At 40.0% G+C, this 22260-nt stretch overlaps 1 protein-coding gene across 1 annotated transcript; it reads left to right on the top strand.

The window, feature by feature from the left end:
* The first annotated feature begins 13399 nt into the window (after positions 1 to 13399).
* LOC112567502 lies at positions 13400 to 15405 on the top strand. Its single transcript, XM_025244194.1, has 6 exons — positions 13400 to 13431; positions 13622 to 13648; positions 13860 to 13886; positions 14545 to 14931; positions 15048 to 15222; positions 15390 to 15405. The coding sequence occupies exons 4-6, from the start codon at positions 14652 to 14654 to the stop codon at positions 15403 to 15405; spliced, it is 471 nt and encodes a 156-aa protein (XP_025099979.1). The 5' UTR covers positions 13400 to 13431; positions 13622 to 13648; positions 13860 to 13886; positions 14545 to 14651.
* Positions 15406 to 22260: the final 6855 nt, after the last annotated feature.

Below are 22260 nucleotides of genomic sequence, written 5' to 3'. Positions count from 1 at the left end.
TTGTGCCTAAGTAAGCGACTCAAAATAGTTTTGTGAAGTTGAAAAAAAAAAAAAAATCAAAAGAATGTGTTTCTATTTGCTGACAGTCAAAATAAATGCCAAAAGAAAGCAGGTTGTTTACTCTCGTCACGATGGTCTGGAGGCTGCTTTCTGGAGTAACACGTTCTTGAGCAGAACAAGGGACACACACACACAGAGAAGTAAACATAGAAGAGGGTTCACACACATACTAACACACTGGTACACACAGTCTTGTCACACACAGCTGTACACTCACAGGCGTTTATTTGCATTTGTGCGTTTGTGTGTACAGGTAGTCCAATCCACTATTAACCTTTGAAACTATTTTGAGCTGTATAAGCAAATTAGCAGTAAAACGGATGTGGAGGCGTGTTCCGGCCTCACGTGACACACGATACAGGATCTGTGAAGATATTTTCTCCTCTACTGCTGTCTGGCCTTAACCTTTGACCTTGACAACAGCTGCCCCCGACACCGCTCTCATCGATGTGTAAAATATATTTCTGTTTATTTCTATCACCGCCTGAAATTCTGTACATGCACAAAGTGATGACATTTTACATGAACACACACAAACACACATACACACACACATATATATATATACACTTCTTTAGTAGTACGTGTGTTTATAAGAGTTTGTTCCGCAAGTTAAAGATTAGAGATAGTGGCTACTGATTCAACAGGCATGCTCCATGCTGGCCCATGAGCTTAGACTAGGAACAGCTGCAAGAAGAATGAAGACAGACAGACAGACAGACAGACAGACAGACAGACAGACAGACAGACAGACAGACAGACAGACAGACAGGATTACAAAGATATTATATGTGAAGCCCGACACACACACTGAAGTGTCACCAGGGTATCAACTATGAGTTCACTGGATTTGCTCACTTGACCCTTCACCTCTCGGATGCGTCCTTACAATGGTGCAGAAGATAACGAACAGTGACAACGACGTGTGCATCAAAGGGACATCAGGTATTAGTGTGTACTGTTTAAATCCTATGGGGACGATGTATTGTGTCACAAATGTGTGAAACATTCTAGACTGGTCTGTTCTAAAACTCTAGAAAGTATTACTAATGTGTGACTAAACAGGCGGCTGGCACCATAGCGAGTACACAGAGACAGCTCTGTATGCGACAACAGCTGTCCTGACATTCCTGTAGTCTGTCACTGTCAGGCCTGACGAGAGGGGGGGACAGGGGGGTCTGGTGTACCCGGGCCCGCGGCTGTCAAGGGGGTCCGGCCTTAGTCAGTGGATTTTTTTTTTCTTCTTCTCTTTTTCTTTTTCTTTTAAAGAAAGGTCTAAGGACAGAAAATCCAAGCATTACACATGCAGAAGTTGAGTTTCAAGTCTGTAGAATACAATTTCGGGTTGCTGGGGCCTGTCGTGAGAAGTGTAGTCAGCGGTTATCATATTCTCGCTGGACAAGCCAAGAGGTGACGGCCGCTGGACACTGAAGATTTTATCGCGTGTCAACCGCCCTGAAGAACGTTCGTGCCATGAGATTGCTGGCTACAGGTGCCACTACGGGGAAGGGTGGGTGGAGGAGGGGCGGGCCCTGCAAGCAAATCGGAATGAACAGTGGAGATCAGGCAGGTATGTTACTGATGTGTGCCACTCTGTGAACCGACATGGTGGGGCCCGCCCCTGGCGCTGCAGCCTGTAAGCGAGAGACATCAAGGCTGCTTTTTTTCGTAGTTACTAAGCAACACTGAGACTTTCTTTAACCGTATCTCCATCACCAAACAAACAACTACATTAGTCTACACAGTAGATCCTTGATACAATGAGACTATTTTATCCTGTAATACTATCGCAGCCAGCAACATAGAACACATTATTGCAAAACATTTTAAAAACTGCCGTCCCGCAAATATGAGGCTTATAAATTGATCACGGTGGTGTCGCGGGAAGTTTGGAGCTGGAGGAGGATGATAAAGAGGAGGCTAGCATGAGAAAGGTAATTTAAGTGTAGAGACAGTGTTCGCACGGTGGGTGGATGGCCCGGATAGAGGTAGGGAGGACACTGTTGTATTTGTGTAATGCCAGACACCGTTCCTTGTATATAAGGCGAATAGCTTTCTTTATCACACCTGCAATAGGCTGTTGGAAATGATTGTTGTGCTGTCTTTAGGCTCTACCGTTTTTCTAATCTGTCGAGGTTTTGACATCGCTGCTGACGTAACAGTCCTTACTCGGGGGGGGCTGTGGAGCGGGGTGCTACAAGTCTGATCCTTTAACATCATTTTTCCTCAATTACTAACCACTCGCATGTAAACAACTTTATGTTCAAGTAGTGATGTAGATCCTAGTGCACTTGTCCTACTGTTTGCAGTCTATATTTCGTTACTGAATGAAGTGTAGATATTGAGATTCCAATTGTAAACATACATTATATACAGGTAGTCCTCGACTTACGATGGGGATCCGTTCTTAACGCGGCGTCGTAAACCGAATTTCGAAGTAAGTTGGATCATACGTTCATACAGTACTGTACCATAATAACAGTACAGTACTGCAAACACTTAGCCTATCCAAACACCTATCCTAACACAGCAACCTACATAATTATCAATAAACACAAGTACAGTAAAATATTGTGCAGTACACTACGCTTTGTCATCACTGTCGCTGTCATAGGGGCAGATCCTGTCACGTGTTCAAGGATGCGATCTTTATCCTTGATAATCGTAGCGACAGTCGAGCGACTAAGTCCTAATGACCTGCTAATTTCTGTTGCTGTCTCCCCCTTCTCAGATTGCCTTATGAAATCCACTTTCACCTCCATGGTGATGGCCTTCCTTTTCTTTGATGCACTGACCTCGTAAGTCGGAATGAGCGTCGTAACCACGAAACGACGTAACTCGAGACCGTCGTAACCCGAGGACTACCTGTACTGGGAAAATAATTTAGGATTACAAGTACAAGGGGCCCGGAGGCGTATCTTTTATTCCTGAACGATGAAGCAACTTCGGAAGCCTTCGGAAGCGTGACGTCAGCGACCTTGCACACTTCCCTTCTAAGCCAACCTCCGCTTCACTCTTTGAAAGCTATGAAACTTGTTCTGGGGACTAATTCTACAACTTTTAAATACTATGAAGGGTGGCATAAAGTGAATTGTGACAGGCAAAATAGCTCAAGGCCTTAAACTGATGACAGGTCAAAGTAAAATCAATGAGGGCCCATCCAACACAAGCGAGACGATGTTTCTACAAGTACGTTAGATTGCAAAGTGTAGTGAGCTTCGCCTCTGTAGTCTAGTGGTTAGGTGTGAAGCCTGATGTTTGAATGTAGGTGTGTTCCAAATTTGGGGTGGCGATCGTTTTTATTTTGCTTTGGAATGTTTTTCGTTTGATGTGATACTTATATTTTTGAATCTAAAACTTATGAAAGTAAAATTTATTTATTTATGAATTTAGGCGGAATACCATAGTGGTTCATCAGCAATTATTTAATGCTGTTGAATCTTCAACAAAATTGAGTAAAGAACATTTGAGAACATTAAATCACTTTTAAGACTATACGTCACGCTTCCGAAGGCTTCCGAAGTTCCGAAGGCTTCCGAAGCTGCTTCATCGTTCAGGAATAAAAGATACGCGGCCCGGAGAGGTCGTCTGTCCCGGGGTCCGGGCTGGCTCTCAGCGGCCCTGGTCACTCTCAGATGTTTCACAATCGAAAATTGAGGACATCAGTTCTTGCTCAAGAAAGTAGTGACTGCAGACACGATGGCTGTATAGATAGAATCGTAGCGTCCTTCTTAGGAAGACTGGATCAAACCAAAGCCATCCGGAGGGAATTTCACGTGTAGGTGATTAACTATTCGAAATCCTCAGGCAACTCTTATCTACATTACTGAGAAACGGAAGACTGCACTTCAACCGCTGGGAACCCTTCTTCAGATTTTTAAGGGGTCCCTGCTCTTTGCCCAAATTTGAACTAGATATTATTGACAATTCAGTGATTTCCTTTTCCTGACCATGCTGCTATTGAAACTAAATTGCGATGACGAAAATGACGATGATGACGACGATAAAAAACCGTCAGATTTGTAAAGCGCATTCTCACACTAGCTCTCAGCGCTTAAGAACAAAAACGCGACATGGACAACATACGACAGACAAAAGAACAAATAAACACGAAATGAACGGCGGCAGGATAAACAACAGGACGGATGAAAATGAAAGACAAACACACAAGACGCAGGGAGGACCCAAGTAACAAGGACTGAGAGCATCGTGATTCTGCTGATGAAGACAAGTAGGGAGGTAGCAATAAGGGGGAAAGAGTGTGACAAAGGACGAGCATTATGGGAAAGGGTGTTAGGAGTGATGGTTACAGAAGAGATGTGTTGTCAGTACACGTGTAAAGGAGTCAACAGTGGGTAGGTGACGGGTAAGGAAAGGCAGAGTTCCAATGTTTGGCTGCACAATAACTAAACATCCTGTGGCCATATGTTGTGGTGGTGACAGGAAGAGTAAGGAGACGACCTTCAGACGACGAGCGGAGTTGTGTAGCTGGGATACAAGAGAATAAAAATTAGAAAATATTAGAAAACAAATGGTTACTGATTGTTTTACGAATCTACTACTATTACAACAAAGTCCATAGAAATAGTAGTAATATTTAAACTCTGGAAATCTTTAAGGGTATTTGAACCCATAGCCGTGTTATAAATCCTGTGCTTTGTTTCGGCCAAAGTTGCAAAATGATGCATCGTGCATGAGTTGCTAGGAGCCACTCACTTTGGCTTTCATTTCAATCGAGCACGAAAGTTTCACCGGCATTTTGTCACTGTTCATAGCTCAGTATTTTCTCTTTGTTCATAGCTCAGTATTTTCTAAGAATGAGAAGATGAAGTAGCTTTGTTAGAAAAACAGTTTTATTTTGATTCTTACCCTGAATGTATGTTAGATCACAGTTCTCAATCTTTTAGTACTTTCTACAGCTTAATAAAACTGAACTGTGATTTGTAGCTTGGAAATGGCGGCTAATTTCAAAATAGCAATTGATCATCAATTCAAGGTCCTACAAACAATTATCCTATCTTATGTCAACAAAAATTACCAGCTGTATAAGAAAAACATTGTTTCTAGGTGTTGACAGATATTTCTCAAATGAATCAGAAATGGTTGCTATGGTTTCTTGCTCTGACTTCCATCAGCTTGTCTGTGGTCGTCCACACACAAAGGTACGTAAACAGTGTAGTGTTTTAATAATACCAACAGCAAGAACAATAAAAATACTACTAAGAAAACAAATAGGTTGCAAACACCTCAAGACACTTAAAATAATCAGTGACATCAGTGGATAATGTTATTACCAGAAGCTTTAGCCCCTGCGTTTTGATAAATGTAGCAAATGAATCCAAAGATATCACATATTAACATTGTATACATTAATGAAACTTTGTAAACAAAATTTAGAAACCAGCAGAGCATGGAGATGTGGGGAGGAATTTCACCTACGCAGTTTTCCTAAATAATTTGCTATGATTAGTTTTTCGTATACAACAAGATCGTCTGGCTGGTCTATTTCGTTCAATGTAATAAGCATCATGTTGATTTTTCTGTGATTCATTACCCGTCCTTATATTTTGAACAAAATTTCTCCAAGTCCGAGCAATATGCCTGCAGCAACATAACTGTAAAAACTGTTTAATGACAAAGAAAGAGGTAGAAAGAGAGAACATGCGAGAGAGAGAGAGAGACAGAGAGAGAGAGAGAGAGCAAAACTTAGTCATGCAAAACAAGGAACTATGAGGAATTCTTACAATTTATCTCTAGCAATTATATACTATGAACACAAATACATAATGTGGCTATCACAACAAAAAGAGTTATCCTTTATAAATTACTTTAATGAATTTATTTACTCGCATTAGTGTAATTTCAATAAGACATTGAAAAAGTATCGAGGACTCTATCAGGCTTTGACTTTCATTGTCCTGCACATTGTTCCAGCACAAACAGCTCCGTGCTTTCGATGCTGAAGAAGGAAATATTTATCTCTAATCTGAAAGCAAGCAGGACACAGACTGAACCAACAGTCACAAGCCTGACTACTCAAGCTGGTAAGCATTTCAAGCAAAAGGGAAGAAATTTCAGAGCTAGGCAATTTGAGTTACTCCTGCATGAAATATGGTGGTGAAAAAATAATTGTTTAAGTGCCATACCATTGTACATAAAACATTGGTCTGCCCGACTGCCTAAAAAAACTTATGATATACTGGAAGGCACACTGACTAGGTGAAGGTGTAAACTAGCTTGGATGGAGTGGATGTTTGAAGGTGGATGGGTGCATAGGATTAGTTCAAAATCTGTTTCAGCTCTGCTTTAGCACAACACCATTTACAATGTGGACTAATCTGCCATCTTACTGTATAAGAACAGCACAAGGGTATCTTCATTACCTATCGACTCAAGCTAGAAAAATAGATATAAAAAAAAATAAAACACTCTAGGCCTACGTATACAGGGAACATATTAAAAAAAAACTTTGCTGACAGTAGCTTGGGCTTCCTCCTTTACATTGCAAGGACACTGCAAATCTAATTAATGATACTTCAGTAAACTAATTGTATACTATTTTTAGCAATAAAATCAAATGGAAGCTATTTCATTCAGTGACAGACACATCTCTCGCCTACACGGGTCGCACGTATAATTATTCACAAAACCTGATTCAAAAAACAGCCCTGTACAACTTACTGAGCAAATATTTGCGTCGAAATTTTTTTTAACCCTAAGACTTCGAAATTTACACTTATTTCATCAGAGAAAACATATTTTTCAGACTGTGACGGTCCACCTCAACCTCAGCGGCGGACACGTGTGACGTACAGTGGATGGAAACACGGTGACGTGGCAGTTTATAGCTGTAATTTTACATCTGACGTGTACGTCAAGGGTTCAACTACCGTCTACTGTAAATATGGAAAGTGGGAAACGCCGACCATACTGTGTGCACGTGAGTAGACTGTTTAAGCCTTGTACACTACCATGAACTCACACACGAACGATTCCACAAGCTGACGTACATTTCGACGTTTTGAGTTACTATGCATAATTGTTTTCCATCAACGAGGATTTGAATTTCATGTTATGTTCTAACACTGCTATCCATGTGTAACTAAAGAAACGGAACACTAAAAATTGGGAGGACTGGTTGAGCAGCAGAAGCAGGATTTATATCGCACTTTACATCACCATTAAAGGCAGGCTCAAAGTGTTTTACAAGAAAAACAAAAAATAAAAATTGGCATCAAGAAAATATTTTTTTCAATAATAACAACTTTTTGAAGATTGTTGTTTACTATTCGCTTTTGTAATCGAATGCATGAGAGAATGCACTGCTTACAATCTTCTGCAATTTTACAACTTTAACATTTAAAGGACAACTCGATTACAATTTTTCTTTTATGATCGAGTTAAGTTAATTTTTTTGAAATATCCAACAATATAAGTACATACTGATGCTTAATTTTAAAGATATAACCATCGGCATCCTTACCTGCAGTAGGAAAGCAGAAAAAGTACTGTTCTAGACTGGAGAGTTATCTTACATGCAAGTAGTATTTGTAAGAGTAAGTGTGGCTCAGTTAAGCAAACACATGCCCATCTTTGAGTCAAAGAAGAATAATCGCTCAGATTGTTGTGTTGAATAAGGGAATATTTGCCCAAAAAATGAAACGGCTAATTTAAAAATACAACACTACAGGTTTATTTAGAAGCTTGAACTAAATTTAACAACAAATTGAAAGAATAATAATAGACATTGACCCTAACACTGACCTTTGAAAGGTCCAAACCAGATTTCAGAATTGTTGCACACTTTTTGTCTCGTCCAGTCTGTTTTGCAGGCCACTCATAAAAGAGATCACATCATAGACTGGGTCATGCATCGACCTGATGACCGATTAGTGCAGGCAGTTGATGTTTGTCAATATCTCACATCTGATCATTACTGTGTATTGATTGAGCTTGATTGTAGATGCCCAACATCGGAGCCAGCTTTTAGACTCACTCGTCCGTTACGCAGTGTTTATATACTGGTATTAGATGTTGACATTTTGGCATGACATGTTGATACAGTGGCATTACATGTTGACATACTGGTATTATATGTTAATGTCCTGACATTACATGTTGATATAATGGCATTACATGTTGATATAGTCGCATTCAAATCCCAACTGCAAAAGGCCCTGCTCCAGCCACCCTCTGCTGAGCAGCTTGACTGTGTTATGTGTAGAGTTGTTGATGACATGCCCCAGTGTCTCGATGTCTGATGTGCCAGTCCACATGGTCACCTTGGTGTTCACAGGTCCGTGTTGACCTCCGTGACCTGAAGAGAAGTCGCCGGCGAGCAGAGCGTGTTTGGCGGAAGACTGGACTCACCATCCACAAAGACATTTAAAAGGCCGCCAGGCCAAGTGTTGCTACAGCTGTCTATCAGTCTGTCTATTATGATAGACAAGTTACAGCTGTCTGTCAGTCTGTGTATTATTTTCCTACAAAAGATCAGCGCCATCCGTGACATCCTGTCTACCCGCGCTACCAGCATCTTGTCTGAGAGTTTGTTTTATCCAGACTTGATTACTACAACTCATTGCCTGCTGTATACCTTTTCATGTATACCCTGTATACCTTCTTCACAAACTCCAGAAAGTACAGAACTCTGCTGTAGTCTGGTGCTTAGAGCAGGACACGTGACCACGCCACCCCTTTCCTTGGTTGTCTACACTGGCTTCCCATCCGTTGTTGCATCTAGTACCACCTGTCCGTGCTGTGTTTTAATGTCTTTGCTGGCACCTGCCCTGATTATTTCTCTCAACTGCTCTTCCCTTACATCCCAGCTACACAACTCCGCTCGTCGTCTGATGATCGTCTCCTGACTCTTCCTGTCACAACAACAGCAACATATGGACACAGGATGTTTAGTTCTTGTGCAGCAAAACAACGGAACTCTCTCCCTTTCCATACCCGTCACCTACCCACTATTGAATCCCTTACACGTGTACTGAACACACACCTCTTCTCTCAACATGACTCCTGCCACCCTATCCCATAATGCTAGTCCTTTGTCACACCCTTCGTTTTGTAATACCATGCTACTCTCAGCTCTTGTTCTTGTTATTTGGTTCCTCTGTTTTCTGTATTTGATTTTATTCTTTGTTTAGTACCAATGTTTATTCCTTCATAGTTCATATGTTGTTTGTTTTCCTGTCTCCCGTATGCTGTCCATGTTTCCTTCTTGCTCTTAAGCGCTAAGAGCATGCTCCTTACGAGTGTGAATATGCACTTTACACATTTTACATCCTTATTATCGTCCCTTGTTCATCTGTTTCGTAGCCACAACATGCTGGTTTAATCATTGGAGATGGGGACCTGTGTACAAGGGAACACAACAAAAAACCACCAATGGCTTCCACTGCAACGTGTGGACAAGTGACAGTCCCCACGACAAAGGCACCAAATTCAAGGACGACAGCTTGTACACTGTGGACGGCAGCAAGGTGGCTGCTGGCAGTTACTGTCGAGTGTTTAACGACGACCACCCGTATGCCTGGTGTTACACAACAGACAACAACACACGGTGGGACAACTGTGACGTACCTCGCTGTGATGTTTGAGGTAGGGGAGACAATAAACTTTATTATATTGGGAAACCTGGTAGTGTAGTACTTGAGACACTCGAACTTCACTATTGCAGTAATCATCTCTGGATTCGGATCTCGTCTAGGGACACTGTGTCCGCAGGGCTGGACACAGTGGCTTTTCTCCAGTTACTCCGGTTTCCTCCTCCCTTCCTCTCACCCCATAGTGCAAAATCACTATAAGTTGGAAGCACTTACTAATAACTCAACCAACCAACCTGTTAACAGTGTTTGAATATCCCGCCATTTCTGTTTGCGGATATGCTTCCTTGAGTAAATGTGTATTGAAATGCTTCAAAATATATTTATTTCTAAAATAAGCTTCAGAAATGTACAATTAGGACACTAGCAACTTGTAGTGGATGTCTTGCACGTGTGGCGGGTCATTCCAATGTTTATTTTTATAGATTGTAGCGGTCTACCACCAGCTGTGAATGGGACACGTATAGCGTACACCGGACTGAAGCACAATGACGTGGCAGTTTGCACCTGTAAATTTAACTCTGGCCAGTATACCAAGGGAACAGCTACCTTCTGCAAACATGGAGAATGGGAAACACCAGCCATAGCATGTGTTGGTAAGTCTGCTCTTTGTGTCCTTAAAGCTACAGAGCTTCATAGGAACTGATGGAGAATCCAGAATGTCTGTATCAGGGCTGGGCAAAAGTTTCTTGATAACGGCAGGTCTCAAGATTCCAAACTGTGTGGAGGTATAAACCAGGCGTGAGGAACGTCTGGTTAGTGAAATCATGTGATCCTGCATGCCCAGCCAATCTAAGATTTCAGGTAATCTAGACATTTTTAGCAACATAAATGCATATTAAGTGGAAAAGATAATGTAAAATTTGAGGAACAAGAAGGAACGTCCATTACGGGATGGACTGACACATACGAGTGCATGACAGGGTGGATACATATGCGTTTCATCGGCGGCCCATGGCCTATTGGACAAGATTAAAGATTTATGCATGCACGTGACTTTCATCCCAAGGCAAAAAAGACGACCGTGGATGATGTTTTAAGTATCGATATGGCCCTAGGAATTAAAAATGTTCACCACCCCTGCCATGAGCCCCCACTGAGTGACTACAAAAGAACTTATTGAAGATAGGGCTAAGAAATAGTGTTTACAGTAAATTCAACATGAAAAGGGAGGCTATTTGTAGTCGCTCACAACTATTTTAAAGGGATCTGGGCTTCGTTTGCATTGTAGAGGTTCACAGGACACATTTGTGATACCAGGAGGCCAACATAAGGTGGTCAGACGATGTTGAAATCCGTAGTCATGCTGACTGACATGTTGCTGCCAGCCTCGTTTTTGAAGACAGTGGCTACCGATGTTCTCGCACGACCCCATCAGCTACATTAGTTGCTATTATTTAGCACTATGATAGACTGTTACATGATCACGTGATCTGTTATTTGCACATTCTGATAAAATGCTTCAGACGGTCCTATCCCACGACTTTATCACACACGCTACCACATTTGTTATTTTTTGTACTCTGGGAAAGAATGTTATGAACTGATGATTTCTAATGGTAAGTTATATTTTATAAATTAAATTTTAATCAGATTATTCTAGATTTAATTACCAAAAAGGACAAGTAGACCACATTTTGAAAGATGGATTGGTCTTAAGACGCCAGGGCCCGCATCCGGTCTTGAGTTTGCCCACCTCCGTCATATATGAAGAATGAGTAGTCAAAATATAAATTAACTCATTTTCTACATTACATGTTTCACGCGTGCACAGATCAAGTTGAAGATAAAGGAGAACTGAAAAGAAGATTGTTTCTTTTAACTGAAAAGAAGAATTTTTTTAAAAAATTTTGTTAAAAAGGGTTTTTAAAGTTTTCAGTCTTTATTTTTCAATATCCTTTCCGCTTTTTATTTTATTGGCGAGTTTTGCAAGCGATCCATTTGAGATATTTGAGAAAAAAAGTCCTAGAAGTCAACAGGTCGATGAAGGTAAGTGTCATTTCTTTCCAACAATGTTAATTAGTGAATGTTTAATGATTGATAGAAATATGTTTAGAGAAACATGCTCCTCTTGATTTTTGTGATGATTGAAAGCTATTGAGTAAAGAAAGAGGTGGAATGCCTGCAGAAGTTCATTAGATGAAAATGTTTTGATTTTTGTGCTACACTAATTTCCATAATTATTTAGTGACTGTAAAAGCACAGATTAACAAACTATTGTTGAAAATTGTAGTATAATGAGAACTATGGAAATACATATTAATGAAATTTAACCACAAACCTTCACGGATGCACACATGCAAAATAAACAACAGTAATCTGGTCTTTCCAGGGCCACCTAGTCTATCTGATTTCATGTGAAGTTGATATACATTCTTACAGCTTTATGAAGCTCTTCTGAAGAGAATGATCTTCATTATACAAGCCATCTCTTCTGTCAGACACCACTCGCTAAACTCAGTAAATAAAAAAAATCAATGTACGCGATACAGGAAGACGAGGGAGACGTGACACAGATAAGGAGCGATGATAATTGTTATCACATGGGTGAGTGTGAACTGAAGGTACATGTATCACCTTTGGGTCTTGACTAGACTGGCTGACTGCGAGAGAATGAAGAACAGCAGAATGGCTACGTGGTCTCCGTGCCTGCTTCTCTGTGTGTATGTCTCTGGTAAACATATTTTGATGTTTTACTAGAGGAATGTCTTTTGTCTGTTAAGCTATTGATTTGATAATTGTGATTTCTAGGATTAATTTTACTGACATACTTGATGGCAGTCTCATTCACTACGGAGCACTGAGTGCCTGCGAAGCAAATTTTCACCGGTGTTTAAAAAAAATACCCGTTAACCTACAAAAAAAGACAACTATATGTGATACACCGTTTAAAATATCATTTTAAAAACATTTGCGTGGTGTTTATTTTAAGAATTATAGGTTCTGATTTCTTTAGTAAGCTCACATCAAAGATATTAACTGTATGGGGCAGATTTCAGAAATTTGACCTAATGTCAAACGTCAGAAATTAAGAAAAATATGTTTACATAATATATACAAACATTAATACCAAACAAGATGATATTTTATTAGAATATACATTAGAATTTAAATATTACTTACTGTTTCCTTTCATTTTCTGTTGTTTGAGTACAAATCCACGTCAAATTGCGTAGCCAACAACGAATGTCAACATGGCGCTGTAGTCAACAAACCGCGTTTTTAAAGCCTCTAAAGAGAAGCAATCAAAACAGGAACGTATACTAAAGGTTCCCGTGTTTTCTCCCTTATGCATTGGTTCATTTACACACAGGGTTACAAATTAAGACACTACACTGGCTACAGAAGTTACGTAAGTGCGTCAGACTACTCCATTCTTCTCAACTGCCTTACATTGTATAATTAAGAATATATTACTCACAGACAAACTACTGAATGTAAACATTCTTAATTATTCAGAGGCAATAAGGTTTTGCTTCTGAAAGTATTAAGTGCAGAGACGACGATGATTTTAGATAGGTATGGACTTCCATATGTACCCTACAGTAATAGTATGATACTTATACATGTATCCCATAGTATAACAAACAGGGTACACAACTTGATTGATACAAAAGCATCGCTTCATATTTTTGGACAGTCATGAAGACTTTCTCAACATTGACTGCCAGACATTGTATAAGTAAGAATATATTTCTGGTTTATATTTCTGTGTTATATCTCTTTGTTTCAGTGGCAGCTCAGAGACAAACTACTGAAGGTAAACAGCGTTAATTATCCAAAGACAAAACAGATTTGTTTCTGAAAGTATAAAGTGCGGAGATGTGTTTAGATAGATATGTACCCTACAGAAATAACATGATATATATATGTATCCTATAGTGAACAGAGACTTTCTCAATATTGACTGCCTAACATTGTATAATTAAGAATACATTTCTTTGTTTCAGTGGCAGCTCAGAGACAATCCACTGAAGGTAAACAATGTTAATTATTCAGAGGCCATAAGGTTTTGCTTCTGAAAGTATTAAGTGCAGATACAATGATGATTTTAGATCGTTATGAACCGCCACATGTACCCTACAGCAATAATATGAAACCTATACATGCATCCTACAGTATAATGGAGACCTTTTCAATATTAACTGACTGACATTGTATAATTAGGAAAATATTCTTTTGTTTCAGTGGCAGCAGAGACGCAAACTACTGAAGGTAAACATATTGATATGGAAGTTCCCAATCATGTAAACACACAATAGCAACATACAAGTGTATGAGACCACAAATTAGACTCGAGTGACGTAGGTTCGTATCTCGGCTCCAACGTACCTGTATCTCAATGTGACACCTGTTTACAGGGCTGCCTTCGGTGGGTTTGCTTGGGTACTCTGATATGTGTATGTGTTGGTATGCGTGCAGGAAAGAGAATGAGAGACTGAGCAGGTATGAACAGAAGGATGGTGAGCAGACTTATCAGACACATTCATCGTCTACTAGTAACTGCGTTCGCCTTTGTGGCAAGTGTGGCAGGAAATCCCTCGACTGTTGGTACAGAAGCTGGGCCCCTGTGTGTGAGGACCGGAGTTGACAGTCATGTGACCTTCCAGCCTCACCTGTCTGCTGACGTCAGAACTTGTGTTACCACGTGGAGTCTTGTAGTCGCGCGCACTACGACTACTTCATTTCTTTCTTCCGGCTCCACTGGCTACTTCAAACTCTCCTTGCTTTAGCCCCTGTCTTGTAATGTCTACCTTTGATACTCAACTGTTCCGACATGCTGTGTGTGAAAGCAGTGGTGAGGCTCATTGAATGTAGTGTTAAATGTGCTATACATTATTATTATTATTATTATTAAACTGTATGTCTACAGACAACGTCATTCAACTGACACAAGTGACATCAGACTTCCCCAACCCCACTCACTCTCTCATCACGTGTCAGGTAACAGCCAATAAAAATGTCAGATCCATCTCGTTCATGGAAATCTTCTGGCGAGAGAGACAAATAGTTTACGCCAATGCTACCGAAAATGGTGGACTAGCAACCAAGGGACTCAATTCCTTCGGAAGCATCACAAAAGTCTCAGGAAAAGTAAGCCAGACTCATCCCGAAGAATCGCAGCTCGTGGTGGACATTGCTGCTGAAAGCTGTGAGGACGCGGCTGCTGGAGACTTTGCTTGTGTCCTCACATACTCACACTTCAACTCGTCAGACACCCAGCTTGCTCGTGCGGAACTGGTGGCATCAAGTCCTTGTGGTGAGCTGTCTGTACTAGCTCTTGTCTACAGGTCCTATGTTGTGAACAGCTCGTGAAATGTTATGTTGTGTTTGTTTTCAACTGTGTTCATGCATTACAGAATGCGAATGTTTCAGACAATACCAAGCTGGAAGTAGCGTTCGATAACTACGTAAACCGACCACTCGGCTTTGTGGTGGGGTGTGAAAGCCATCTACAGTCGTATGATACACTTCTGACTATGGAACTAAGTCTTCTACCGGATAAGCCATTGCGGTCTTCAGGCCGGCGCCAAATAGCTTACCTTGACAGGTGAGTTAGGTGACCTTTGTATGTCTGCTTTATGCAGGCACCTTATTCGCCTGGGTGTATCCCCACTCAGTACGGTGAGAGTACCGCCAGAGTGGCCGAGTGACCACAAGACATCGGCCCACGGTCAGAGTATATGTTGCCATACTCCAGACTCCTACCAATCACAGTGCACAGCTACGCTAGATTACATCCAATGTGGCGACTCGCTTTGTGGCCTTTTGCCATTCAGTCGATGCTTCATAGACCTTGTCATTTTTGTTTGACATAGTCGTATTCATGTTTTATTGTAATTTTGTGTAGGTGGAGACGTGGTAAACACAAATTTTGTAAACAAATATTCAGCGATACTTAAACGTTGAAGTCGAACTTCCGGTTTCACATTCACGATATCGTGATTTCATGTTTATATTTCTCCTCTCTCTTGTCATAGGAATTCGCTATTATAGGCATCTTATATATAATAAGTCGAGAAAATAGATCTTAATAAAATCACGTCTACCATCCCCCAAAAAAAAAAACAAAACTAAACCAAAACAAATGCAGGGTTCATAACAACATTGCGTCGTCTGCTGTAAACTGAGGCAGCGAACGATATATATTATATCTGCTTAAATGCTCTTTCAAAGGACCTTTCGAAACGTGTTTAATCATAAGTGCAATTATTTTCTCCGTCAGCTGTAGTTCAATAGCATACATAAATTAAGAAAATAGATCTTAATGAAATTACTTAAATACTTGGGTCAGTAACTATGGAATAAAAACTGCGTGGGTCACACAGAAACAGTACGAAATAATTACTTCAGGCGTTTTCTTATGCTATTTATTGAGTCCTATTGGGATTATCTTATTTTCACGCAATTTTTTAAATATCAGCTTGAATTCACTAGCATACCATAATACATTATAATTATTGCGTTGTGGCGCAGACAAAACTTTTTAATCTGCTGTACAACAAGGGCTGTAACTCTTAGGAGACTTTTTATGGCGCCAGTATTTTATTTATATATATTTGATTTTGGAAGGCGAATAAAATGGAAGCGAAGAAAGCAAATGTACGTAAATAAACTGTTTTGAAAAAAGCTGCTAGGCAGTTAGGGGTTCTAAAAGTCAACACATGTAAGCCACATAAATCAGGTTTGAGGGACTGCAATGATGGTAGAGACAATTTAATCCATCGAATATAATAAGTAAACCTTACATAAGCAAACCTGGCCACTTGTACGGTTCCAAGAGGGTATATGCTTCATTCGTAATTAGTGAGCTATCAGACAGTTACATTGGCTTTGCAAGATCTCTACAATGAGGAAGTCAGTGTTGTCAAAACAAGATAACCTGGACACCAACTGCCAATTCAGATAGCAGTGCTGACAGAATCACATTGTAAAGATGTATAATTCCTTTGGTAATTGCCTTATGTAGGTTTCAAATTAATAGACTGTATACACCAAAACAAAGAGAATAGCCATTGATCTGCATTAAAATCCTTGCTTTTTAAATTTTTTTCAGATGCAAAACCAAGAGCAATAAATATATTTTGGGGTCATATAGTAATGGTTGTTAGAAGGCAATCATTTTGCAAGCTGATGATGATTGCATACAGACTTAAACTGTGCATTACATGTTATGCAGTTCTTTTATATGCAGCACACATTCTCTCTGATAAAAATTTAGCATGCTTCGCAATTCCAACAGACAGAAACAGCCTCAAATATGACAAATAAAAATACACATATGACCAGTAATCATACCCTTAATGGGATCATTTAGCACCACGTCAGCAGTAAACCTGATTGTGAACAATGTGATAACAAAAGTGTGCAAGGCCTTTACCATTTTTTTCTTAGCATATTCTAAGTACATACGTAATAGATATATATTTCACTTTTTCATCATAAATTCCCCTGCTAGGTAGGTAGGTAGTTTAGATGGGAAAGTGCTTTCACCCGAGGGCGATTTTGCACTGTGTGGGAGAGGGAAAGGAGGTAGAGGGTAGAGATGGAAGAGGGTGAGGGAAATGGAGGGTGACAGAAACAGAAAGAAAAGTGGATAAGGAAGGGAGAGAAGATGCCGACCACGTAGCCAGCAAGCTCAGGTTATATGAACCAAGTTAAATTTGCATAGGATGGTCCAGAGGTCTGCCAGGGTCGCAGAGGTGGTGCAGCGTCACAGAGTTGTTGCCATATGTCTACTACTTAGGCTATCTAGTACACAAACGAATCATCCAATCACTCTGTCAAAACAATGGGCTGAGCCCCAGTTCCAAAAAAAAAAAAAAAAAAAAAAAAAAAAAACACCATGTAGGTAGCCTAATCCCAAACAAACATATCACGAAACACTCACTCAAAGTGACCCTCATTACGCTTAGCCTAACCTATTTAAACCTGTTTAAAGAAATTTACCACACGGGTGGTGAGCCACCATTGACACACCAATGACAGTACGGGTGCATATATCTTTAGGTGGGTTAAGACAGTGATAAAGTTAAGGATAGCCCGTGATTATGTAAAGACCTGACTTAGGACAACTCGATCATCTTTAAGTTCAGGACTCTAAGAGCACATGGGAAGTGGTGAGCCGAACCCCACATGTGCATGTAAGAGGTTGTAATCTACATGTAGTGAAATACTCCCCGCCAAGCCTCATTCTGGCTATCTTTGATTGACTAAATCGATTGGCACCAAAATATATCAGTGTATGGCTGGGGCAATCAGCGAGCAACCTCCTATTTCCTTTACCCGAAAGCTTGTACATCTCAAACCACCGTGATTGTATCGCTGGCATTAAAGCCACTCTCCTCTCCTCAGGTGAAAGAGAGATGTTTAGGGTACTAATGTTTCGTGTAATGGATGGAGTACAGCCATTTAGCCAATTTGTCAGCTTCCTCGTTCCCTTTTAACCCAATATGGGAGGGAACCCAAAGGAACCTGACTGCACCATATCCAGCAGTGATTTTGTTTATGGTGGACAATATACCAAAAACAATGTCTAGTCTTCCAGACGATAAATTTTGAATAGCCTGGAGCGAAGAAAGAGAGTCTGAGAGTACTAAGAAATGATGATTGGTGATGGTTCCCATTGCATGGTGGACAGTCTCGAGGGCTGTCCGTATGGCAGTCATTTCAGCAGTGAAAATGGAGGTGTGATTTGGTAGTTTGAGAGAAAGGCTAATGAAATCAGGACTATAGACTCCTAGACCAGTCTCGAATGTCTCTGGGTTGTGGGAGCCATCTGTGTATATTTGTACAGAATCCCTGTAGATGGTGTCCAGTCTGAGTCTGATCTCGGAGATGATGAGATGTTGTTGTTCCTCTTTGTTAAATTGAGAGAGACCAGTGTCTATAATCGGTTGTGGAAACAACCAGGGAGGAGTTGCCAAGTCAGCTAGTGGGTAGGGAGCCGTTATGTTGATCTGTGCTCCTTTGGTTCTTTCTAACTGCTGGACATGATGCTGTAGAGTTGGTTGAGGGGTAGGACGACCTGTTCTGTGTCTGTGTGGTTGAGAGTGGACCCGCCGCACTGGATGGTCTGGAAGGAGACATTGCGTTTTGTAGTAGTAGGTGGCAGCTCTCTCCTTGATAATCAACTCTATTGGTTTTTGCCCTGTCTCCGCTAATACAGACAAGTTTGGTGTATACGAAGGGACACCCAACACTACTTTTAGTGCCCTAGCCTGAACTGACTGGAGTTTCGCTAGATGGTTAGATTTCAAATGTACAAAAAGGGGAGCTGCGTAGAGTAGTTTGGACATGACATGAGCATGATATAATATAATTCCCCTGCTCCTCTTAAATTCACCTTTTGTGCAAGGACTGTCAGGGAAATAAAGCTACTAATGTTGTCATAAACATAACAGAATGTCTGAAAATGACAACACCATAACTGTACATATAATCATGCAATATTGAATGTCATTGCATTGTTTACCAGTAAGTTGAAATCTCAAACACAATTGGGGTATTGATTTTGTGCAACCACCCACTGTTAACGTGCATGTAACCAGCAGTATATGGTGATGATATTGACCAGATGGCCTCCCAAAAATTAAATAAAAATTATTATTATCCCACACACACACACAGAGTACAGCAATAATTGAAAACAATACCAGAAACCGATGTATAAAAATTACATTTTTCTTCAAAGCTGGTCGTTCGGAAAGGTTCCATGGCAAGTAATTATACACAGTCATGCCTGTGTGGAAGTAAGATTTGTTTGGACACAACTAAAGTGACAGGCAACTTCTTATGTAATCCTTTACCATTCATGGTAACAAAAAGGATCTGCTTGTGTCTACATGTGTCAAAATGATCTCATATGTAAACATTTTGATATCACTTTCAAGGATGTTATAATTTTATAACTGCATGCTTTAAATACATTGTTAAATCTTTTAGAAGAAGATTAAGTATACTGATAGCCATACAATATTTGAACTGTTATGACAATGGGATCATGCAGATAATACTAACAAACTGACAATCTCTTTAAAAATGCACACAAATGATTTTATTTTCAAATGAAGCGAGTAATCCTGATTAAGTATAGTTGCAAGTAGGTGCTTTAATCATCTCTGCTACTTGTGTTCAATGATACATGCATTATTCTCAATTGCTCTTATTATTCTCAACTGTTTTTACTTAGAGTGGGAAACAGAATATGAAATTAAGGATGTTTTAATGCTGTCCTTAGATGCTGCTCTGTACACACTTAACTTGTAGACTGTTGTGATACTGATTAATGCATAAAACATTAACAGAGTACTCAGAGCTACAGAATAAATAAAAATGAAGTTAAACTTGATACAATATGTGACTTATTTTATTGAAGAGATTACCTGTGCTAGGTAAAAATATTTGCAATGTGGTTCTTTTATTATGTGTTCACAAAAATACATTGTGATCTGTTTCAATACATTTCTTTGTGTAAAAGAACACTGAAAAAAAAAAGTAATTACCTAGACCATACTTTTCTAATTGATGCTAATTTCCTTCCTTAGAAAAGTGGTATTTATGAGTTTTTTAACATGCACCAATGCTGTCATAAATAGTCAAAGTATGAATAATATAAATGTGTTACAATATCACAGTATGGACTGCAAGAAATTCAAGCTGTTTGCACACTTTTCACTGGACGTTTGCACTTTTATGCTCTATTAAGGTGGCAAAAACAATGGGCAACTGTGATACTCGCCCCCAACAATGAAAAAAGGACATTAACAGTTGATAAAACCCCTTTTTCCAAAGATATATCATTGCTTCTATTAGTAATAAAAGAGTAACTTTAAGAAGAAATGTATTTTGAGGCAATTCTTGTAACTTATCTGAGTCATGCAGCTACGTGAACATGTTTTCACTTGTTTTCAGACAGGAAAACTGCTTTATCTGGTTACAATGAAAACTGCCATGGATAAAATATTATGCATAGATGCATAATATTATTATGAAGGCATTTGTAAAAAACAATATCCAGTGTATCAGAACTTTTCTTAAGATATTCAACAGTAATAATGAAGGTGAAATTGCACAGATTAACATAACTCTGTATTCACTGTGGTAATGTCAGAGCTTTGGGTACTGGACATTTTTCCAGGAGTGACCATCCTTTAGCTGCACCAAAGAACAACAAAACTTTTTTCTGATAGACTGCTTCTACCATCAAGGCCATCCGATACGAAGCATCATGTAAGACACAGTCTAGTGCCTCACAGTCACCATCATGCACGTATGCACACAACGCATAGGTGGATGAAATCAGGACTATGAGGAAAAAAAGTATCAGAACAGGTCCATGACAGTTACTGTCCGGAAACGGATGGTCAGCGCGACAATGATCTTTAGCTTTGCAGTCTACTTTTTAGCATTTAATTTATTCATCCCTTCACTGGTATCAAATGGCGCCCTGTCAAGCTTCTCCTCCAGAACTGGTTGTCGAGGGAGGGTGGACAGGTGGATATAGATGCATCGACTCACCAGGCTCATTTCTGAGGTCTGCCTTGATCAGCTGCATGTCAGTTTTGCATGGTATGGCAAGTCTGTTATACCCAGCCAGTATTTTTCTGTCTACCCTACCCGATCAGTTTTGACCACCGTCCATGGTACCCCGAAGGACGATATCAAAGTGTGACGTCGTACCGGTAACACCGCCGAACCAGACCGGTTGACATCGCTTTGTTGTTCTGAGAAAAGATTATTGGGTTACCACTAAAAGTGTTGAAAAAGAGGCACGCGTCTTAGTCTCATGTTGCATAATGACTATTCAGACCAAGCTATCTGCACACTTACAACGGTGCTTTACTTGTTTTCAAGACCCTAACTGCAAACCAGGCCTAGTGGTCCATCTTGGTGGCAACCACACTTAGGATAGTCTTATATGTTGGTCTTATGCTCAATTGATGACAGGACGTCTGTCAGTACTCGGACTGGTTCTCTTAATCAACAACATCGTCATTCGATTCATTGGAACTAGCCCAACTTGGAGCAAACAAGCCCACTCGTAGGAGACCTACCAGTTCAGATCTCGTCTCACGCACGCAGTTCTTTCTCTGCATGTGGCATGTGTTTACATTGCTGGCTGATCTCCGTGATAGTCTCGGTTACTGACAGAAACACCAACCCCACCCCATTCTTCTTCCTTCTGTCTCTCAAGCATGTCTTTGATGTATCTATCATGTCTCGTGACTAAGACGAAAAAGCAATTCCTTCTTCCACGACTCGTAATTATTGTTATACTTTTAAGAACTATTTAGAATCGCATCTCTAACATGTTGCCATCTAAACAAAATTAAATGAAGTTCGTGTCTAGCTTTCAGAGCAAAGTAGACACACAGACTTCTGTCGATATGATGATGTATTCTGTTACATTTCTGCTACAGCATATTATTCCTACCTTTCTTTTTATTCATAACCAGATGCTGTCTTTCACATACATAAAACATTTCTTTGTCTTCTAATGAGTGATTAAAAACTATTGAAAAACGGTTGTGTACAGCTTTCAGTTTCATGATTGCAAATCCGTCTTGCATGAAAGCAGCCATAACTT

Source organism: Pomacea canaliculata, linkage group LG7 (assembly GCF_003073045.1).
Source record: "Pomacea canaliculata isolate SZHN2017 linkage group LG7, ASM307304v1, whole genome shotgun sequence".
NCBI lineage: Eukaryota > Metazoa > Mollusca > Gastropoda > Architaenioglossa > Ampullariidae > Pomacea > Pomacea canaliculata.
The sequence above is the reverse complement of the archived record's forward strand: the minus strand, read 5'-3'. Positions and strand labels throughout refer to the sequence as shown.